This window comes from Oncorhynchus nerka, linkage group LG6 (assembly GCF_034236695.1).
Source record: "Oncorhynchus nerka isolate Pitt River linkage group LG6, Oner_Uvic_2.0, whole genome shotgun sequence".
Lineage (NCBI taxonomy): Eukaryota > Metazoa > Chordata > Actinopteri > Salmoniformes > Salmonidae > Oncorhynchus > Oncorhynchus nerka.
This window is the reverse complement of record NC_088401.1, coordinates 66,608,187-66,624,108: the sequence shown is the minus strand read 5'-3', so window position 1 is coordinate 66,624,108 and position 15,922 is coordinate 66,608,187. Positions and strand designations below refer to the sequence as shown.

The 15,922-nt window shown below is 45.9% G+C and overlaps 1 protein-coding gene across 6 annotated transcripts in view; it reads left to right on the top strand.

Annotated features, from left to right (window-relative positions):
- The window catches only part of diaph2 (diaphanous-related formin 2), a 736,531-nt gene that overhangs the window by 360,615 nt on the left and 359,994 nt on the right, over positions 1-15,922 (top strand). For all 6 annotated transcript variants that reach the window (XM_029662409.2, XM_029662408.2, XM_029662405.2 and 3 more), the window contains one exon: positions 13,307-13,405. In XM_029662409.2, coding sequence (XP_029518269.1) covers positions 13,307-13,405 — 99 coding nt within the window. The remainder of the gene's footprint in view (positions 1-13,306; positions 13,406-15,922) is intronic.

Genomic DNA, 15,922 nt, shown 5'->3' with positions numbered 1-15,922 from the left:
AGCTGGTAGATATCTCTTCTCTAGCCCTGCTCTCTGTACTTTAGCACTCAGGCTGGGTCTGGGCCTGTGTACCGTAGAGCTGCGAGAGGTAATAGAGACTACTGGGACATAAGTTTTCCTGCCAGCTGTCTGAAGAGGCCCAGCCTCAAATCTCTGCTTCTCATCCCGGAGCTGTTACATGAGCCTAGGCTTCAGTGTTTCTCCTGCTGAATGCTTAAACCCAGCTAGGCAGGGCCTTCGCTTAATGGACGCTGGAGGCAGCCGTTTGTAGCATCAGCAACTGCCTCTCTGGGCACTCAAGCGCATTGGGTCATGGCGGGCTGCCCCGGCACAACCGGAGAACAGGTTCCTGGAGCTCATTGCCTGTCAGGCCCAGTCCTCAGGCTGCCCTCGAGCTCTCTTCACGGTCAACTAACAAGGCCTTACCACACTCTCTGCCTTTCCCAGACAGAGAAGGATGAGAACAACAATGTTCTCAAGGTCTCAACACTCCTAAATGAAACAGCAGAGATGTTAGAGGTCGTCTTGAAGCTCAGGTCAATGACTTTTTTTTCTACTTGTCATGCAGTCATTTCACTTAGTTTTCCCAAGATATGTTCTGTGTTAAAAGCCATCCCGTTATTCTCTGTATAATGTATTTTAATTGTCTGCAGCAACACTGTGAGTAATGCAATATTCCACCTTTCCTTCATGGAAGACTAATCAGAATCCCCAGTCTACGAGATAAGCTATTAGCAATAGAAGTCAGCAGATATCCCCCAGGTGGAATATGCCATTTGTAATGCTCTGGCAACTCCTATATGAAACTGCTGGATGAGTGTGATCCATGAAAGCAATCACAGATGGATGAGTCGTTGCAGGGTTAAATCCTGCCAAGATTTCCTTGATTCCTCAACATGCACATCACATTTTCAGAATATTTGTAACGCGGAAGGTTACAGCACTGCATTTCCATTTCTGATGGATGGTAAGCAAAGTATGAATGCAGAATGTCTACCTCTATGTTAGGGGTTAGCCATCCCTCTTCTTCCTTCTCATCTCTCGGGTCAAACACTCAGGTCAGAGTAAGAACAGAACTAAATATGGAGGACATGAATGAGATCTGTATGAATGAGTTTCTCTCCCTCACACATGAGGAGGAAGAGGTGGTGGTTATTCCACTGTGCTGTGTGTCTCCAGGCCCAGCTCTGCATCTCCATTCCCAGCTGTGTGACTCAAGGCCTAGGCCCAGCTGTGTGTGTCCAGACCCAGCTGTGTGTGTCCAGACCCAGCTGTGTGTCTCCAGGCCCCGCTGTGTGTCTCCAGACCCAGCTGTGTCTCCAGGCCCAGCTCTGCATCTCCATTACCAGCTGTGTGACTCAAGGCCTAGGCCCAGATGTGTGTGTACAGACCCAGCTGTGTGTCTCCAGGCCCAGCTGTGTGTCTCCAGGCCCCGCTGTGTGACTCCAGGCCCCGCTGTGTGACTCCAGGCCCAGCTGTGTGACTCCAGGCCCAGCTGTGTGACTCCAGGCCCAGCTGTGTGACTCCAGGCCCAGCTGTGTGACTCAAGGCTGGGCCTCTCCACTCCTCTCCTCTTACCTTCATACTGAAGCCATTAATGCGCCATGGGTCATTACATCACCCTGGGAGATTCATCTCTCCTCCCAATGCCTCCTCCATCTCCGTCTTCAGTTAGCCCTGGACTGACTAGAACCAGCTGCTGAGGGGAAAGACAGGTGACCTTCGGAGAGTGTGAGAGGGACAGTTGAATTGAACACTCATGTTCACTCATGTGGACAGTCAGACATGTACACACACACACACACACACACACCATGATTTCCATCATTATCATTACCAGCCACTTCCCCAACTCCCTGTTATCATTAGACATGATGATGATTGCATGGATGAGAGTACAACCTCTCCCCCAGCTGCAGCTCGGTTCTAATTGCCTCACCTTGGGTTGTGGAGTGGTGAGACAGTCTGTCCCAAATGTTCCCACTGTGTGAAGGTCAAGCCTGGGCAACAAGGAAGATGTTATCCAAATGGCTTAACTAACTCGGCTCTCAGAGCGAGGATCATACCTATACAGTCCGATAGACAGGTATTTAGTACCTACATCTCTTAACATCAACAAATGAGATGCTTCTCTGAGGAGTTGATCGCCCAAATCGCTTCAGATAATGGATTGGGTCTGATGGACGGCTGTTGCAGACACTAATTTCCAGACCACGTCATCAAAAATCCTCCACTGTTTCCAAATGTGGAATGTACATTATGCACTTATCTTGCTCCCGGACTGTTTGTTATGCTGCCCTCAGATTCAATTTGTGCACTTTTTCATTCTTGACTGGCCTTATCTGATCAATGATGGTTCGCTAGCCTTAAAAAAAGAAGAAGAAAAAGAAACAATTTCAGGGTTCCCGAGTGAAAGAAAAGTATTGCCTTTTTGAGAGTGGGAGCACGCTTTTGAGATCATAGATTGAGGGAGGAGTAGAAAGAGAGGGTTTATATCCCAACAGTAAATTGGCTTTGGGGTTGAGAGAGAGACCTCTGTTTAGCCCTAATCAATGGGAGAAATTGGACACAGCTGGAATTCGCTGGTCAAATGGTGTTTTCTAACCTTAAGTTCTGCTCTCTATTTTGGGAGTTCTCGTGCTCGTCCGTTGACCCTGGTCTTCAGGGTCGGATATCACGTGTTTTTGGAGGTGACATCGAAGGAGATACAGTGCTTCAAAGGTAACAGCCCCTGGAACATGACTCTGTCATATGTTTGAGATGCACTCTGGGTACCTAACAGGAAATAACTGTTACTCTTCTCAATGACACAGAAAAACAAGCCGATTTGACCACATGATCTCTTATTTTGAAAGAAAAACATTGTGTACACACAAACATCATAAAATGTTTTCCTACATGGCTATGTAGTTAGCTATTGTTGTATTCCATTACACGTCTAACAGAGAATGTACGCTTAAAAGCAGATGTCAACTGCTTGACACAGACAATTACACTGTCTGTTATTACTCTTACACTGCCAAAACACATCCCTGTCTATTCCCTATAACAGCCTTGTTGGCTGGGCTAGATGCAAAATCAAGCAATCGTCCTACACTACATGGCCAAAAGTATGTGGACACCTGCTCGTTGAACATCTAATTCTGAATTAATCAGCATTATAATGGAGTTGGGCCCACCTTTGCTGCTATAACAGCCTCCACTCTTCTGGGAAGGCTTTCCACTAGATGTTTGAACATTTCTCCTGCTTCCATTCATTCACAAGAGCATTAGTGAGGTCGGGACACTGATGTTGGGCGATTAGTCCTGGCTCACAGCTTTCCAATTCATCCCAAAGGTGTTCGATGGGGTTGAAGTCAGGACTCTGTGCAAGACAGTCAAGTTCTTTCACACTGATCTCAACATCAATTTCTCTATGGACCTCACTTTGTGCACTGGGGCATTGTCATGCTGAAACAGGAAAGGGCCTTCCCCAAACTGTTGCCAAAAAGTTAGAAGCACATAATCGTCTAGAATGTCATTGTATGCTGTAGCGTTAAGATTTCCCTTCACTGGAACTAAAGGGCCTAAACCGAACCATGAAAAACAGCCACAGACCATTATTCCTCCTCCACCAAACTTTACAGTTGGCACTATGCATTGGGGCAGGTAGTGTTCTCCTGGCATCCACCAAACCCAAATTCGTCCGTCAGACTGCCAAGATGGTGAGGCGTGGTTCATCACTCCAGAGAACATGTTTCCACTGCTCCAGAGTCCAATGGTGGCGAACTTTACACCACTTCAGCCGACCCTTGGCATTGTGCATGGTGATCTTAGCCTTGTGTGTGGCTGCAAGGCCATGGAAACCCATTTCATGAAGCTCCCGATGAACAGTTCTTGTGCTGACATTGCTTGAGGCAGTGGTCCCTCAGCAGTTCTGTTCTGTGAGCTTGTGGCCTACCACTTTGCGGCTGAGCCATTGTTGCTCCTAGACGTTTCCACTTCACAATAACAACACTTACAGTTAACCGGAGCAGCTCTAGCAGAGCAGACATTTGACAAACTGACTTGTTGGAAAGGTGAGCTCTTCAGTAAGGTAATTCTACTACCAATGTTTGTCTATGAAGATTGCATGGCTGTGGACTCAATGTTATACTCCTGTCAGCAACGGGTGTGGGTGAAATAGCCAAATTCACAAATTTGAAGGGGTGTCCACATACTTTTGTGTATATATAGTGTATATCCAAATCCTCCCTTTAGAGAAACCAGCTGCATCCCAAAGAACCAATATCCTTGGAAATAAATCGGTATTTTTCCAACTCTGTTAACATGTTTGAGTATTGCACATCTAGATGTGTGAGCTGCAGCTGAAGCAGGCATCGGCAGAACCCTATGGCTCTGCCCCTCTCAGAATCCATCTCCTTTAGAGGGGCTGGCAGCTCTGGTGGCTCAATCCCCAGCGTGAGTCAAAGGGATGGAGGACGGAACACATGTTTGCAGGCAGATTGCACATTCGGTGGGGAATAAATTGCCTACTGGACAGCCAGACTCCACATTGTCTGGTCCACTCTATGTCAGCCTGCCCTTAAATACATCTGTACAGGACCTGTCATCAATGCTTTCTTCAGTTTCTACTTTCGAAAAGTCCTCCCATCGCTCGGTGTTGTCGTCTGGTGGTTTGTTGTCTAGTGGTGGCTGCGCTTCGTCGGACCAGTCTCAGTCTCTGTCTCCGGAAGTTAACATGTGGTAGTGTTTAGCTTTCTAATGCCCCGGGCCCTTCTGGCTGGTCTTTAGGGAGATATCTCATGGAAGACTACCAGCAAAATGATTGCGGCCCAGTCAACACAGCGAACGGCCAAGTGTGGAAGAACTCTGGTTATCAGGATCTCTCCAGAGCTAACCACCGTCCAAAACTCACATTCAAGGCTCACACAGACGCCAAGCCATCTTAAACTGTCCAAATCAGTTTATATTGCTTGTGTAGTTTATCTATTTTTTTTCAATAAAATCCTTAATTCTATGGTTGGCTCCTCTGGCCTTAATAAGCTGTTATACTCCCCTTCCTCTGGTAATGAAGTGTAACTATTATCCTGGGCTTGGCCTAACATGCATATGATTATCTTGGCAACGAAATAACTTCAGTGTTATTGTTTAACGGTCATTTGGAAACATCTTTCTGTTTTTCGGTACCAGTCTCCTATGTGTTTCCCTCCCTTGATATGCCGTTCCGACAAAGCATTGGGAAAATCTCTCTGGTTATATTACACTGGCGCCGTCAGAGATGGCCGCCTCGCTTCGCGTTCCTAGGAAACTATGCAGTTTTTTGTTTTTTTACGTGTTATTTCTTACATTAGTACCCCAGGTCATCTTAGGTTTCATTACATACAGTCGAGAAGAACTACTGAATATAAGATCAGCGTCAACTCACCATCAGTACGACCAAGAATATGTTTTCCGCGACGCGGATCCTGTGTTCTGCCTTACAAACAGGACAACGGAATGGATCGCATGCAGCGACCCAAGAAAACGACTCCGAAAAAGAGGGAAACGTAGCGGTCTTCTGGTCAGACTCCGGACAAGGGCACATCGCGCACCACTCCCCAGCATTCTTCTTGCCAATGTCCAGTCTCTTGACAACAAGGTTGATGAAATCCGAGCAAGGGTAGCATTCCAGAGGGACATCAGAGACTGCAACGTTCTCTGCTTCACGGAAACATGGCTTACTGGGAAGACGCTATCCGATGCGGTGCAGCCAACGGGTTTCTCCACGCATCGCGCCGACAGAAACAAACATCTTTCTGGTAAGAAGAGCGGCGGGGGCGTATGCCTCATGACTAACGAGACATGGTGTGATGAAGGAAACATACAGGAACTCAAATCCTTCTGTTCACCTGATTTAGAATTCCTCACAATCAAATGTAGACCGCATTATCTTCCAAGAGAATTCTCTTCGATTATAATCACAGCCGTATATATTTCCCCCCAAGCAGACACATCGATGGCTCTGAACTAACTTTATTTAACTCTTTGCAAACTGGAAACCATTTATCCGGAGGCTGCATTCATTGTAGCTGGGGATTTTAACAAAGCTAATCTGAAAACAAGACTCCCTAAATTTTATCAGCATATCGATTGCGCAACCAGGGGTGGTAAAACCTTGGATCATTGTTACTCTAACTTCCGCGACGCATATAAGGCCCTGCCCCGCCCCCCTTTCGGAAAAGCTGACCACGACTCCATTTTGTTGATCCCTGCCTACAGGCAGAAACTTAAACAAGAGGCTCCCACGCTGAGGTCTGTCCAACGCTGGTCAGACCAAGCTGACTCCACACTCCAAGACTGCTTCCATCACGTGGACTGGGACATGTTTCGTATTGCGTCAGATGAAAATATTGACGAATACGCTGATTCGGTGTGCGAGTTCATTAGAACGTGCGTCGAAGATGTCGTTCCCATAGCAACGATAAAAACATTCCCAAACCAGAAACCGTGGATTGATGGCAGCATTCGCGTGAAACTGAAAGCGCGAACCACTGCTTTTAATCAGGGCAAGGTGTCTGGTAACATGTCCGAATATAAACAATGCAGCTATTCCCTCCGCAAGGCTATTAAACAAGCTAAGCGTCAGTACAGGGACAAAGTGGAATCTCAATTCAATGGCTCAGACACAAGAGGCATGTGGCAGGGTCTACAGTCAATCACGGACTACAAGAAGAAACCCAGCCCAGTCACGGACCAGGATGTCTTGCTCCCAGGCAGACTAAATAACTTTTTGCCCGCTTTGAGGACAATACAGTGCCACTGACACGGCCTGCAACGAAAACATGCGGTCTCTCCTTCACTGCAGCCGAGGTGAGTAAGACATTTAAACGTGTTAACCCTCGCAAGGCTGCAGGCCCAGACGGCATCCCCAGCCGCGCCCTCAGAGCATGCGCAGACCAGCTGGCCGGTGTGTTTACGGACATATTCAATCAATCCCTATACCAGTCTGCTGTTCCCACATGCTTCAAGAGGGCCACCATTGTTCCTGTTCCCAAGAAAGCTAAGGTAACTGAGCTAAACGACTACCGCCCCGTAGCACTCACTTCCGTCATCATGAAGTGCTTTGAGAGACTAGTCAAGGACCATATCACCTCCACCCTACCTGACACCCTAGACCCACTCCAATTTGCTTACCGCCCAAATAGGTCCACAGACGATGCAATCTCAACCACACTGCACACTGCCCTAACCCACCTGGACAAGAGGAATACCTATGTGAGAATGCTGTTCATCGACTACAGCTCGGCATTCAACACCATAGTACCCTCCAAGCTCGTCATCAAGCTCGAGACCCTGGGTCTCGACCCCGCCCTGTGCAACTGGGTACTGGACTTCCTGACGGGCCGCCCCCAGGTGGTGAGGGTAGGCAACAACATCTCCTCCCCGCTGATCCTCAACACGGGGCCCCACAAGGGTGCGTTCTGAGCCCTCTCCTGTACTCCCTGTTCACCCACGACTGCGTGGCCACGCACGCCTCCAACTCAATCATCAAGTTTGCGGACGACACAACAGTGGTAGGCTTGATTACCAACAACGACGAGACGGCCTACAGGGAGGAGGTGAGGGCCCTCGGAGTGTGGTGTCAGGAAAATAACCTCACACTCAACGTCAACAAAACTAAGGAGATGATTGTGGACTTCAGGAAACAGCAGAGGGAACACCCCCTATCCACATCGATGGAACAGTAGTGGAGAGGGTAGCAAGTTTTAAGTTCCTCGGCATACACATCACAGACAAACTGAATTGGTCCACTCACACTGACAGCGTCGTGAAGAAGGCGCAGCAGCGCCTCTTCAACCTCAGGAGGCTGAAGAAATTCGGCTTGTCACCAAAAGCACTCACGAACTTCTACAGATGCACAATCGAGAGCATCCTGGCGGGCTGTATCACCGCCTGGTACGGCAACTGCTCCGCCCTCAACCGTAAGGCTCTCCAGAGGGTAGTGAGGTCTGCACAACGCATCACCGGGGCAAACTACCTGCCCTCCAGGACACCTACACCACCCGATGTTACAGGAAGGCCATAAAGATCATCAAGGACATCAACCACCCGAACCACTGCCTGTTCACCCCGCTATCATCCAGAAGGCGAGGTCAGTACAGGTGCATCAAAGCTGGGACTGAGAGACTGAAAAACAGCTTCTATCTCAAGGCTATCAGACTGTTAAACAGCCACCATTGAGTGGCTGCTGCCAACACACTGTCATTGACACTGACCCAACTCCAGCCACTTTAATAATGGGAATTGATGGGAAATGATGTAAATATATCACTAGCCACTTTAAACAATGCTACCTTATATAATGTTACTTACCCTACATTATTCATCTCATATGCATACGTATATACTGTACTCTACATCATCGACTGCATCCTTATGTAATACATGTATCACTAGCCACTTTAACTATGCCACTTTGTTTACTTTGTCTACATACTCATCTCATATGTATATACTGTACTCGATACCATCTACTGTATGCTGCTCTGTACCATCACTCACTCATATATCCTTATGTACATATTCTTTATCCCCTTACACTGTGTATAAGACAGTAGTTTTAGAATTGTTAGTTAGATTACTTGTTGGTTATCACTGCATTGTCGGAACTAGAAGCACAAGCATTTCGCTACACTCGCATTAACATCTGCTAACCATGTGTATGTGACAAATAAAATTTGATTTGATTTGACTGACACATTCTTGTAGTCTGACTGACATGGTCAAGATGAATCAGAAACCTCATTTTCCCAAGTGCTCCATCTGGCCTTGCTTTAAACAATGCATGGTTTTTGCTGTGAATATTAACCGACATGCTGCTCTACAGAAGTCATTCATAATTTAGTGTTATTTGTGTCCTACATGTACTCAGCATGTCTTACTCAAATTTAACTTATCTGTGTGTGATCGGAGTTCTCAATAAAAACTTAACGAGCCATCACTATTGGTTGTTTCAGTGAAATGCTTTTCGCTATGCGAGGCCCAGCTGCTGTCTAGCTCGGTTTACCACGTGCCCTGAGGAACACAACATGCTCCCACCCTGCTCATTCCTGTCCAAATGGACCTACCTCCTGATCTCATTGATAGCTCTCGCATAGACGCTAAGTGCTACTTTTGGTTCGCCAATGAAAACAATTACCACAGCCTCTCGCTGTTAATTTGTGATTAAGATTGCATTATTGCCATGTGTTGGGCCTGACAGCCTGTCATAGGAATGATACATCCTGACGAGAAATGGGCCCCATGCTTTCATTGTGCCCGACAGCTCCAGCAAACCTGCTGGCTGCCAATTTCACCCCCTTCCTCTACCCACCACAAACTGCTCTCTCATAAATGGATTCATGGAAGATTGTATTAACAAATAAAGTGCTCTAAGAGAGGGATGGCGCTTGTTGTTGGAGTCTTACATTTTAGCCACTGGGCAGTCAGTAAAACACGTTTGGTGCTGGCAAGTGGTTTTATCAACTGTCAAGCCATAGCCTCAAGGGGAGGTTGAGCGGTTAAGGTTTTACTTGGCAATAGCATAACTCTATTTATTTGCAAACCTTTGGTTAGGATGGAAACGAGGCTGATGACTAGTATAAGTGTTTTTTTGGTCCGTTTTCCCGTTGCTTTGAAATGGCCACATGTAGTTATCCTGTCCACACTGGACACTGAATAAACTGGCAGGCAGTATGTGATTTCCCCTTCCAGGCCCCATCAGTCCACACATGGAGATATGAGGAAACATGCGGCGTGTGGCAGAATTGAATCAGTGAGCATGTATACTAGCAGATATCAGCTAGATCAGGGATGGGCAACTGGTAGCCCCCGCCCTTGTAGAATTTCGATCCATTTTGAGTCAAAATCGTGTGTTCTCTACTCTGACATTTAATCCACAGATAGAAGGGGACACCTAGTTATTTTCTAGTAATCTCTCCTTCAGTAGTAGTAGTCTTCTTCTACGACTATGACTACTTCTTCTGTGTACTTTATATGTCAGTTGGCAACCAACTTTAAGGTGCATTATCACCAACAACTGGACTGGAGTGTTCACCTCAGTTCATCTTTCAATCACCCATGTGGGTATATGCTCCTAAAAAGCAATGAGGAGACGGGAGAGGCGTGACTTGCAGCACGCTAAGCGTAAAAATAGAACTAAGTTACATTTTAGCAGACACTTGTTGATGTATGGATGTGGGTACACAGATCCATGAGCCACTGCGGCCCCTCATGAGTTTCCCCACCCCCATCAAAGTTGCATCTCTTTGAGCTAGATATAAGCAATCACCATCCCTCTCTCTAACCTATTCTGCTGCTGCTGCTTCTAACCCGAGCCCAGCAGGACAGGAAACGCACAATGGAACAATATCATATTGGAATGGGGCTGTAGGTCGCCTAGGGGTTAGGAGTGTTAGGCCAGTAACCGAAAGGTTGCTAGTTTGAATCCCTGAGCCGACTTGGTGAAACACCTCTTGATGTACCCTTGAGCAAGGCACTTAATAATTCCATAATTTCTCCTGTAAATTGCTCTGGATATGAGTGTTTGCTAAATGTAAAAAAATATATATATAAAACATCTAATGTGTCTGTTTTAGAGGACAGCTGAGGGTGAGGACAGCTGAGGGTGAGGACAGCTGAGGGTGAGGACAGATGAGGGTGAGGACAGCTGAGGGTGAGGACAGCTGAGTCGCTGGCGAATGTTTCAACAGCGTCCCACAGAGAGTGTGAGGTACCCATGTGGAAGATCCAGCTTGCACAAGGTGTGTGTGTGGGGGGGGGGTCCATGGCCCCGATATGGCCCGTCGTTGTCCCACTTACTGCCTGCAAAAAAACATAGACCTCCCTGTGGGGAGATCAGTGATTCCTGATGTTTTATTTTCTCTGGGCCTCTAGTTACTTTGTCTGAGGCTTGGTCTCCGTGAGAAGCTCTTGGCCCATGAACAAGGCTCATCCAACCGTCTCACTGCACTTGACCCGGGGACTTATGGGTCCGTGATGTCATCGCCAGGGGACTTGTCATGGGGCACTTCACCTAATCTGAGCGTTTTGAATAATAGGCTGTATCCACATGATGCGGAGAGAAAAGTGGATACAGAAAATAATTCACCATGAAATGCAATGAAACAAGATCTTTTCACAGCCCTGTAAAATTAAAGGCCTCATAAATTCATCTCCTCGGATTACAGTTTCACAATATATATCCTTTTTTTCACATGGAAGTCTGAATTGGATAAAACAGTTGTTTACAGTTTTCTACAACCATGTACCAGTTATTAATTTCTTAAACCGCCAATCATACATTCTTTCAGCCCAGAGGTTCATTGAACACATATAGGTTGGTCCTTATTGAACACATACTGTATGTAGGTTTTCAAAACATTGTTTCACTCCTATGCATCTATCCACAAGACGTTTTAGAATTAAGGCTGGTTTACATATAAACAATTGTCGTAGCAACATCATGAACATTTTATTGTTGTCCGATATCAGACTTGCTGTCATTATGAAGTATAGACACAAAATGACAGCAGCCCGCTGCTTCAAATAGCATACCTTCTCTATTTTAACACCAATAAACCAATCCATTTTAAAATAAATTCAGTAAATGTTAACCTAGCAAGCCAGGCAACTAAAAGCTAGCTGGCTAACCAGTTCAAATAATGAGTATAGCTGACAAGGTCTTAACTTTCGCTACTTTTGATTAATTATAACCCCCAAAAACATAATCATTTACAATTCCCACTTAAAAATTCAGAATAAAACTGAGGTCTGACTCTATACTAGCTTTGAGGGGTTAAATCATATTATTGAATCATCCCCCCTATTCCAGCAGCACAGTGTAAAGTATAAACAATATATTCCCTGAAGTGTTGTGTTGATAAACTGCCTGGTAGTGAGGCTGAGGCTGGTTGTGTTGGGTGCCTCAAGCAACATCTTCCCCTCACTACCAGCTCAGGAGATGCTGTTACCTCTTGTTTCTTCAAAAATGCAGATACTTTCTGGGGATCTGGTTGTTTGTTCTGGGTATTTCCTGGGAGACTCACACCTTGGGCTTAAATAAATAGAGGAGTTGTGATGATTAGCGGCGAGGTGCGCTGCCACTCCCATAAGCCATCTTGAGTGGATGGGGTGGGGGTGACCAAGGAGTTTTCCTCTCTCCTTCTGCCGCCTCCACCTGAGTATACTGTACATTCCTTTCTTCCTTCCTCCCTTCCTTATCTCTCTCTCTCCCTCCCTCCTTTCCGTTTTAAAGACAGTATGCTCACTCCCTAGGGGTGGCTCCCAGACAAAGGGGCCCTGCTAGTTTGTATGCATACGTACCTGTACGTGTGTATGTAAATAATAATTTAATTATCGTGTGTGTAGAGGTGAACTTAATAGGAACGATAGGCTGACACATAGTGTCACCTATACCATGCGGAATCTCCCTGACACACTCTCATTAACATTGGGGCCGGTCTCCTGAGTCGTAGGCTGCTTGTGTGCTGCCTGCCTGTCTGTGTGCTGCCTGTCTGTCTGTGTGCTGCCTGCCTGTCTGTGTGCTGCCTGCCTGCCTTTGTGCTGCCTGCCTGCCTGTTGTGCTGCCTGCCTGCCTGTTGTGCTGCCTGCCTGCCTGTTGTGCTGCCTGCCTGCCTGTGTTGCCCCTGCCTGTGTGGCGTGTGCCTGCCTGTGTGCTCAGTGGAGCAGCAGTGTGTGGTTCTCTCCAGGATTACGCTGGGAACACAATTATCTCCCTGGCTTTGGGAGGCTGACAGAACGAGCCTTGGGGAAGGGGAGCTGTGTTTGTCAACTATCTTACAACACGCACGCACACACACACACACACACAAGCTGCTGCTGCAGGCTCGCTCCAGCAGACCAGGGCTTACATTAGTATTATACATGAATGTGTGAGAAACTAATATGGAGGGCCTAGCTGCTGGCGTCTAAATGGTGTAGATGTTACCTGGCAGGGTCTTTTTAGAGTGTAAAGCTTGGTTTCCATTGGCTTTAGAGCCCAGTTGGATGAGTGTGTTCCTGTGTTGGATTAAAAACTCTCATCACTCATATACTCCTTTTAAACACCACTTTGTCTTTGTTTCTCCATATGTGTAAGGCTCCCAATGTGTATTGTCACCTAGTGTGCTCATAACATAATGTGAATGTACATTTTCTAAATAAACCAGAATAATATATATTATGAAAATAACAAACTTAAACAAACATTTAATCATTTCTTATGGGTCAAGGCCATTGCTACACTTTCCATACACCAGTTATGTTCCTCAGAATTGAATATGCATCCCTTCTGTTCCTTCTACAGTGAAAAATGAGGTGGATGAGACAGACGCCAGGGTGACGCAATTCAAGAAAAAGGCGAAGGAGCTGCGAATCTTGGACGCAAAGACGGCACAGAATTTGTGTAAGTACTCATTGCCCCTTTACCAAGCTTGTCCATCTGAGAAGAATGTCACTATGTCCCAGGAATGGTATAATTGAATTGAGAAAACTAGTTTTTAAAACGTAATTTGAGGCTATATGCTACCAGAATTTGGGCTCAATTAGGCACAGTGTGTTTTACAAATGCATGTTACATTCAGAGTACATGTGCCATATAACTCCGCATATAGGGCAGTTGCACTGTAGGACAGTCAACACCTACTAGCATTTTTTGCATCCAGGGCACAATGTGTTTTATCAGTCCCTCCAGGATGGAGCAAATCTGTGATTGCAGAATTCCCCGCATATTATGGGAAGGATTGACCCTTCAATGCACTGTTATCACATAAAACTGTTCCATCTCCACATTACAAAAAGTGTGCAATTTCAACCAATCACTGCAATTTAACCACGTACAATCAAGTCACACGTTAACAACCTTTTTTTGGTCAGAATTGCCGCAGGAAAATCAAGCATTTTTGCCCGTAGAGATCACACAAAAAAATGCAGCGAAATCCTGGAGGGACTGTTTTCTAAACACGTATTACATTCAGAGTATGTGTCATATAACTCATCTAGCACATGGGGCTGTTGTACTGTAGGACGGTCAAGCTGTTTTGTTCGGCACGCTATTTGCATACCCCACAAACAGGAATATTGTTTTACCTGAGCTGTGGGTAAGTGCTTTCTTGGCAATGTGCTGGGGGTCATCACTGCTACAGATGGATGAAGTCCCAGCCCCCTCTGATACCATTTGTAAAATCAACACAGAACAGGATCAAGAGACAACGCCGGGCGTTTGTTTTGTGATTATCCCTTGCAGCAGGTGTGGACCATATGCTGTGAGCAACACCATCACTGTTTCTCTCTCCACCTCTGACCTCTGACCTGCTAGACTTCTTCCTGCATCCGATGACAAAGAAGGCTTGCCTGGAATTCAAACGGAATATCTCTTTGTTTTTCTATTGTTTGACCTAACTAACTTATCAGTGCATTGGAGCAATATTCAGTTTGGATTCCAGTTCTTCTTTCTCATAGTATCATAGCTAGAATTTTGCCGGTTATCAGTTATCGATGGATGGCTTATGCCTTACCAAGGAGAACCCTCTGTCACATTGACAGCTCCCAGTCCCTCCCCAGGCAATATTTATGCTTTCAATGCTAAAATAGCAGGTCACATAAACGCCACCTCTTCCCTTGTCTATCCCTGTTTGTGGTTCTACTGGATCTGAAAACAAAGTATGTTAACATGGAGGGAATATACTTTAAATCTCCAGGCTGCTGTTGAGGGGGTGGTGGCACAAGTAGGGGCTAAACTCATATGTCAAAACAGGGTGAGATAAAATCACAGAAATAGCAACAAATAGCAACTACACCGCCCCCTCCATCCCCATCTACTCTCTGACTCTGATTCCAGTCATGTTGACAGTGCGGTATCAAGTATTGCTTCATATCATCACTGTTCTCTTGTGATTGACATATTGATGATTACATCGGGGAAATAATAGACGGTTGGTGTTGGGGCGGGGAGCCTTGCTGGAGTGGGTGTAAGGTGTGTGTGTGACAGTGGAATGGAAACCATGACTACTCTAGAGTGGCTGACTGACTCACCTGCATACTTACACACTAACATGCCTACTCATCCCCTCAGGAATATGCCTCTGCTTCATGTACTCAACTAATAGTGGTGGTGTTTTGACATGAGCCAAGTTCATTTCCCTCTATTGAGTCTGTGCTTTAACGTTATAGACGCCGAAAGAGAAGAAGAATGATCAGACTTCACTATTGTTTTTTCAATGGTTCTTTATTTTCCCTCCCTCCACTCTTCATACAAATCTGATCTCTTTGCCAAGCTTTATATAATGTATTCAGCGTTGTTCAGAGCCCTTCAAGGTTTTTGTGGTGGTTGATAGATATATTATGAAATAAAATGTCTCTGTGAGACTGGAACTGGAAATAAATTAGTATATGCATCTGCCATTTAGAAATTGTTGAAAGGCAAGTCAGATAGCTGATGATGCAACAGATGAGCTGAAACTTTCTCTTACACCAATTAAAATGTAACACCATCGAAAAATTAAAAAATACTCCCATGCAAGTTGTTCAACTTCCCACAGTTGAAAATACAAAATGTAATTTGAGAACCTGCTAAATGAATTGCTTGTTGAGGACATTAACTTTTTTTGAATCTGATGTGAACACACAGAGGAAGTGGACTGGCATGGAGTGGGCATGCTATAGCAGCTGTGAAGACACTCATTACCAGACCTCCACTGGTGACTCCCAGCGTACCAGCCTACCAGGCATCAGGTCCAAATTACCCCTGAGGGCCTCCTCCAGGCCCACCCTGGAGACTGGGGCTCCTGCTGAGAATGCCTGCCTAGGATTCAGCAGTCTCCTCGCATTCCATGTAACTCTCAGAGCTGCTGTTCTCGCTGGGAACCTTGCTAAGATGTAGCGGGGCTAGTGAGGTTCTTGACCACCCCTCACCCACAATTTA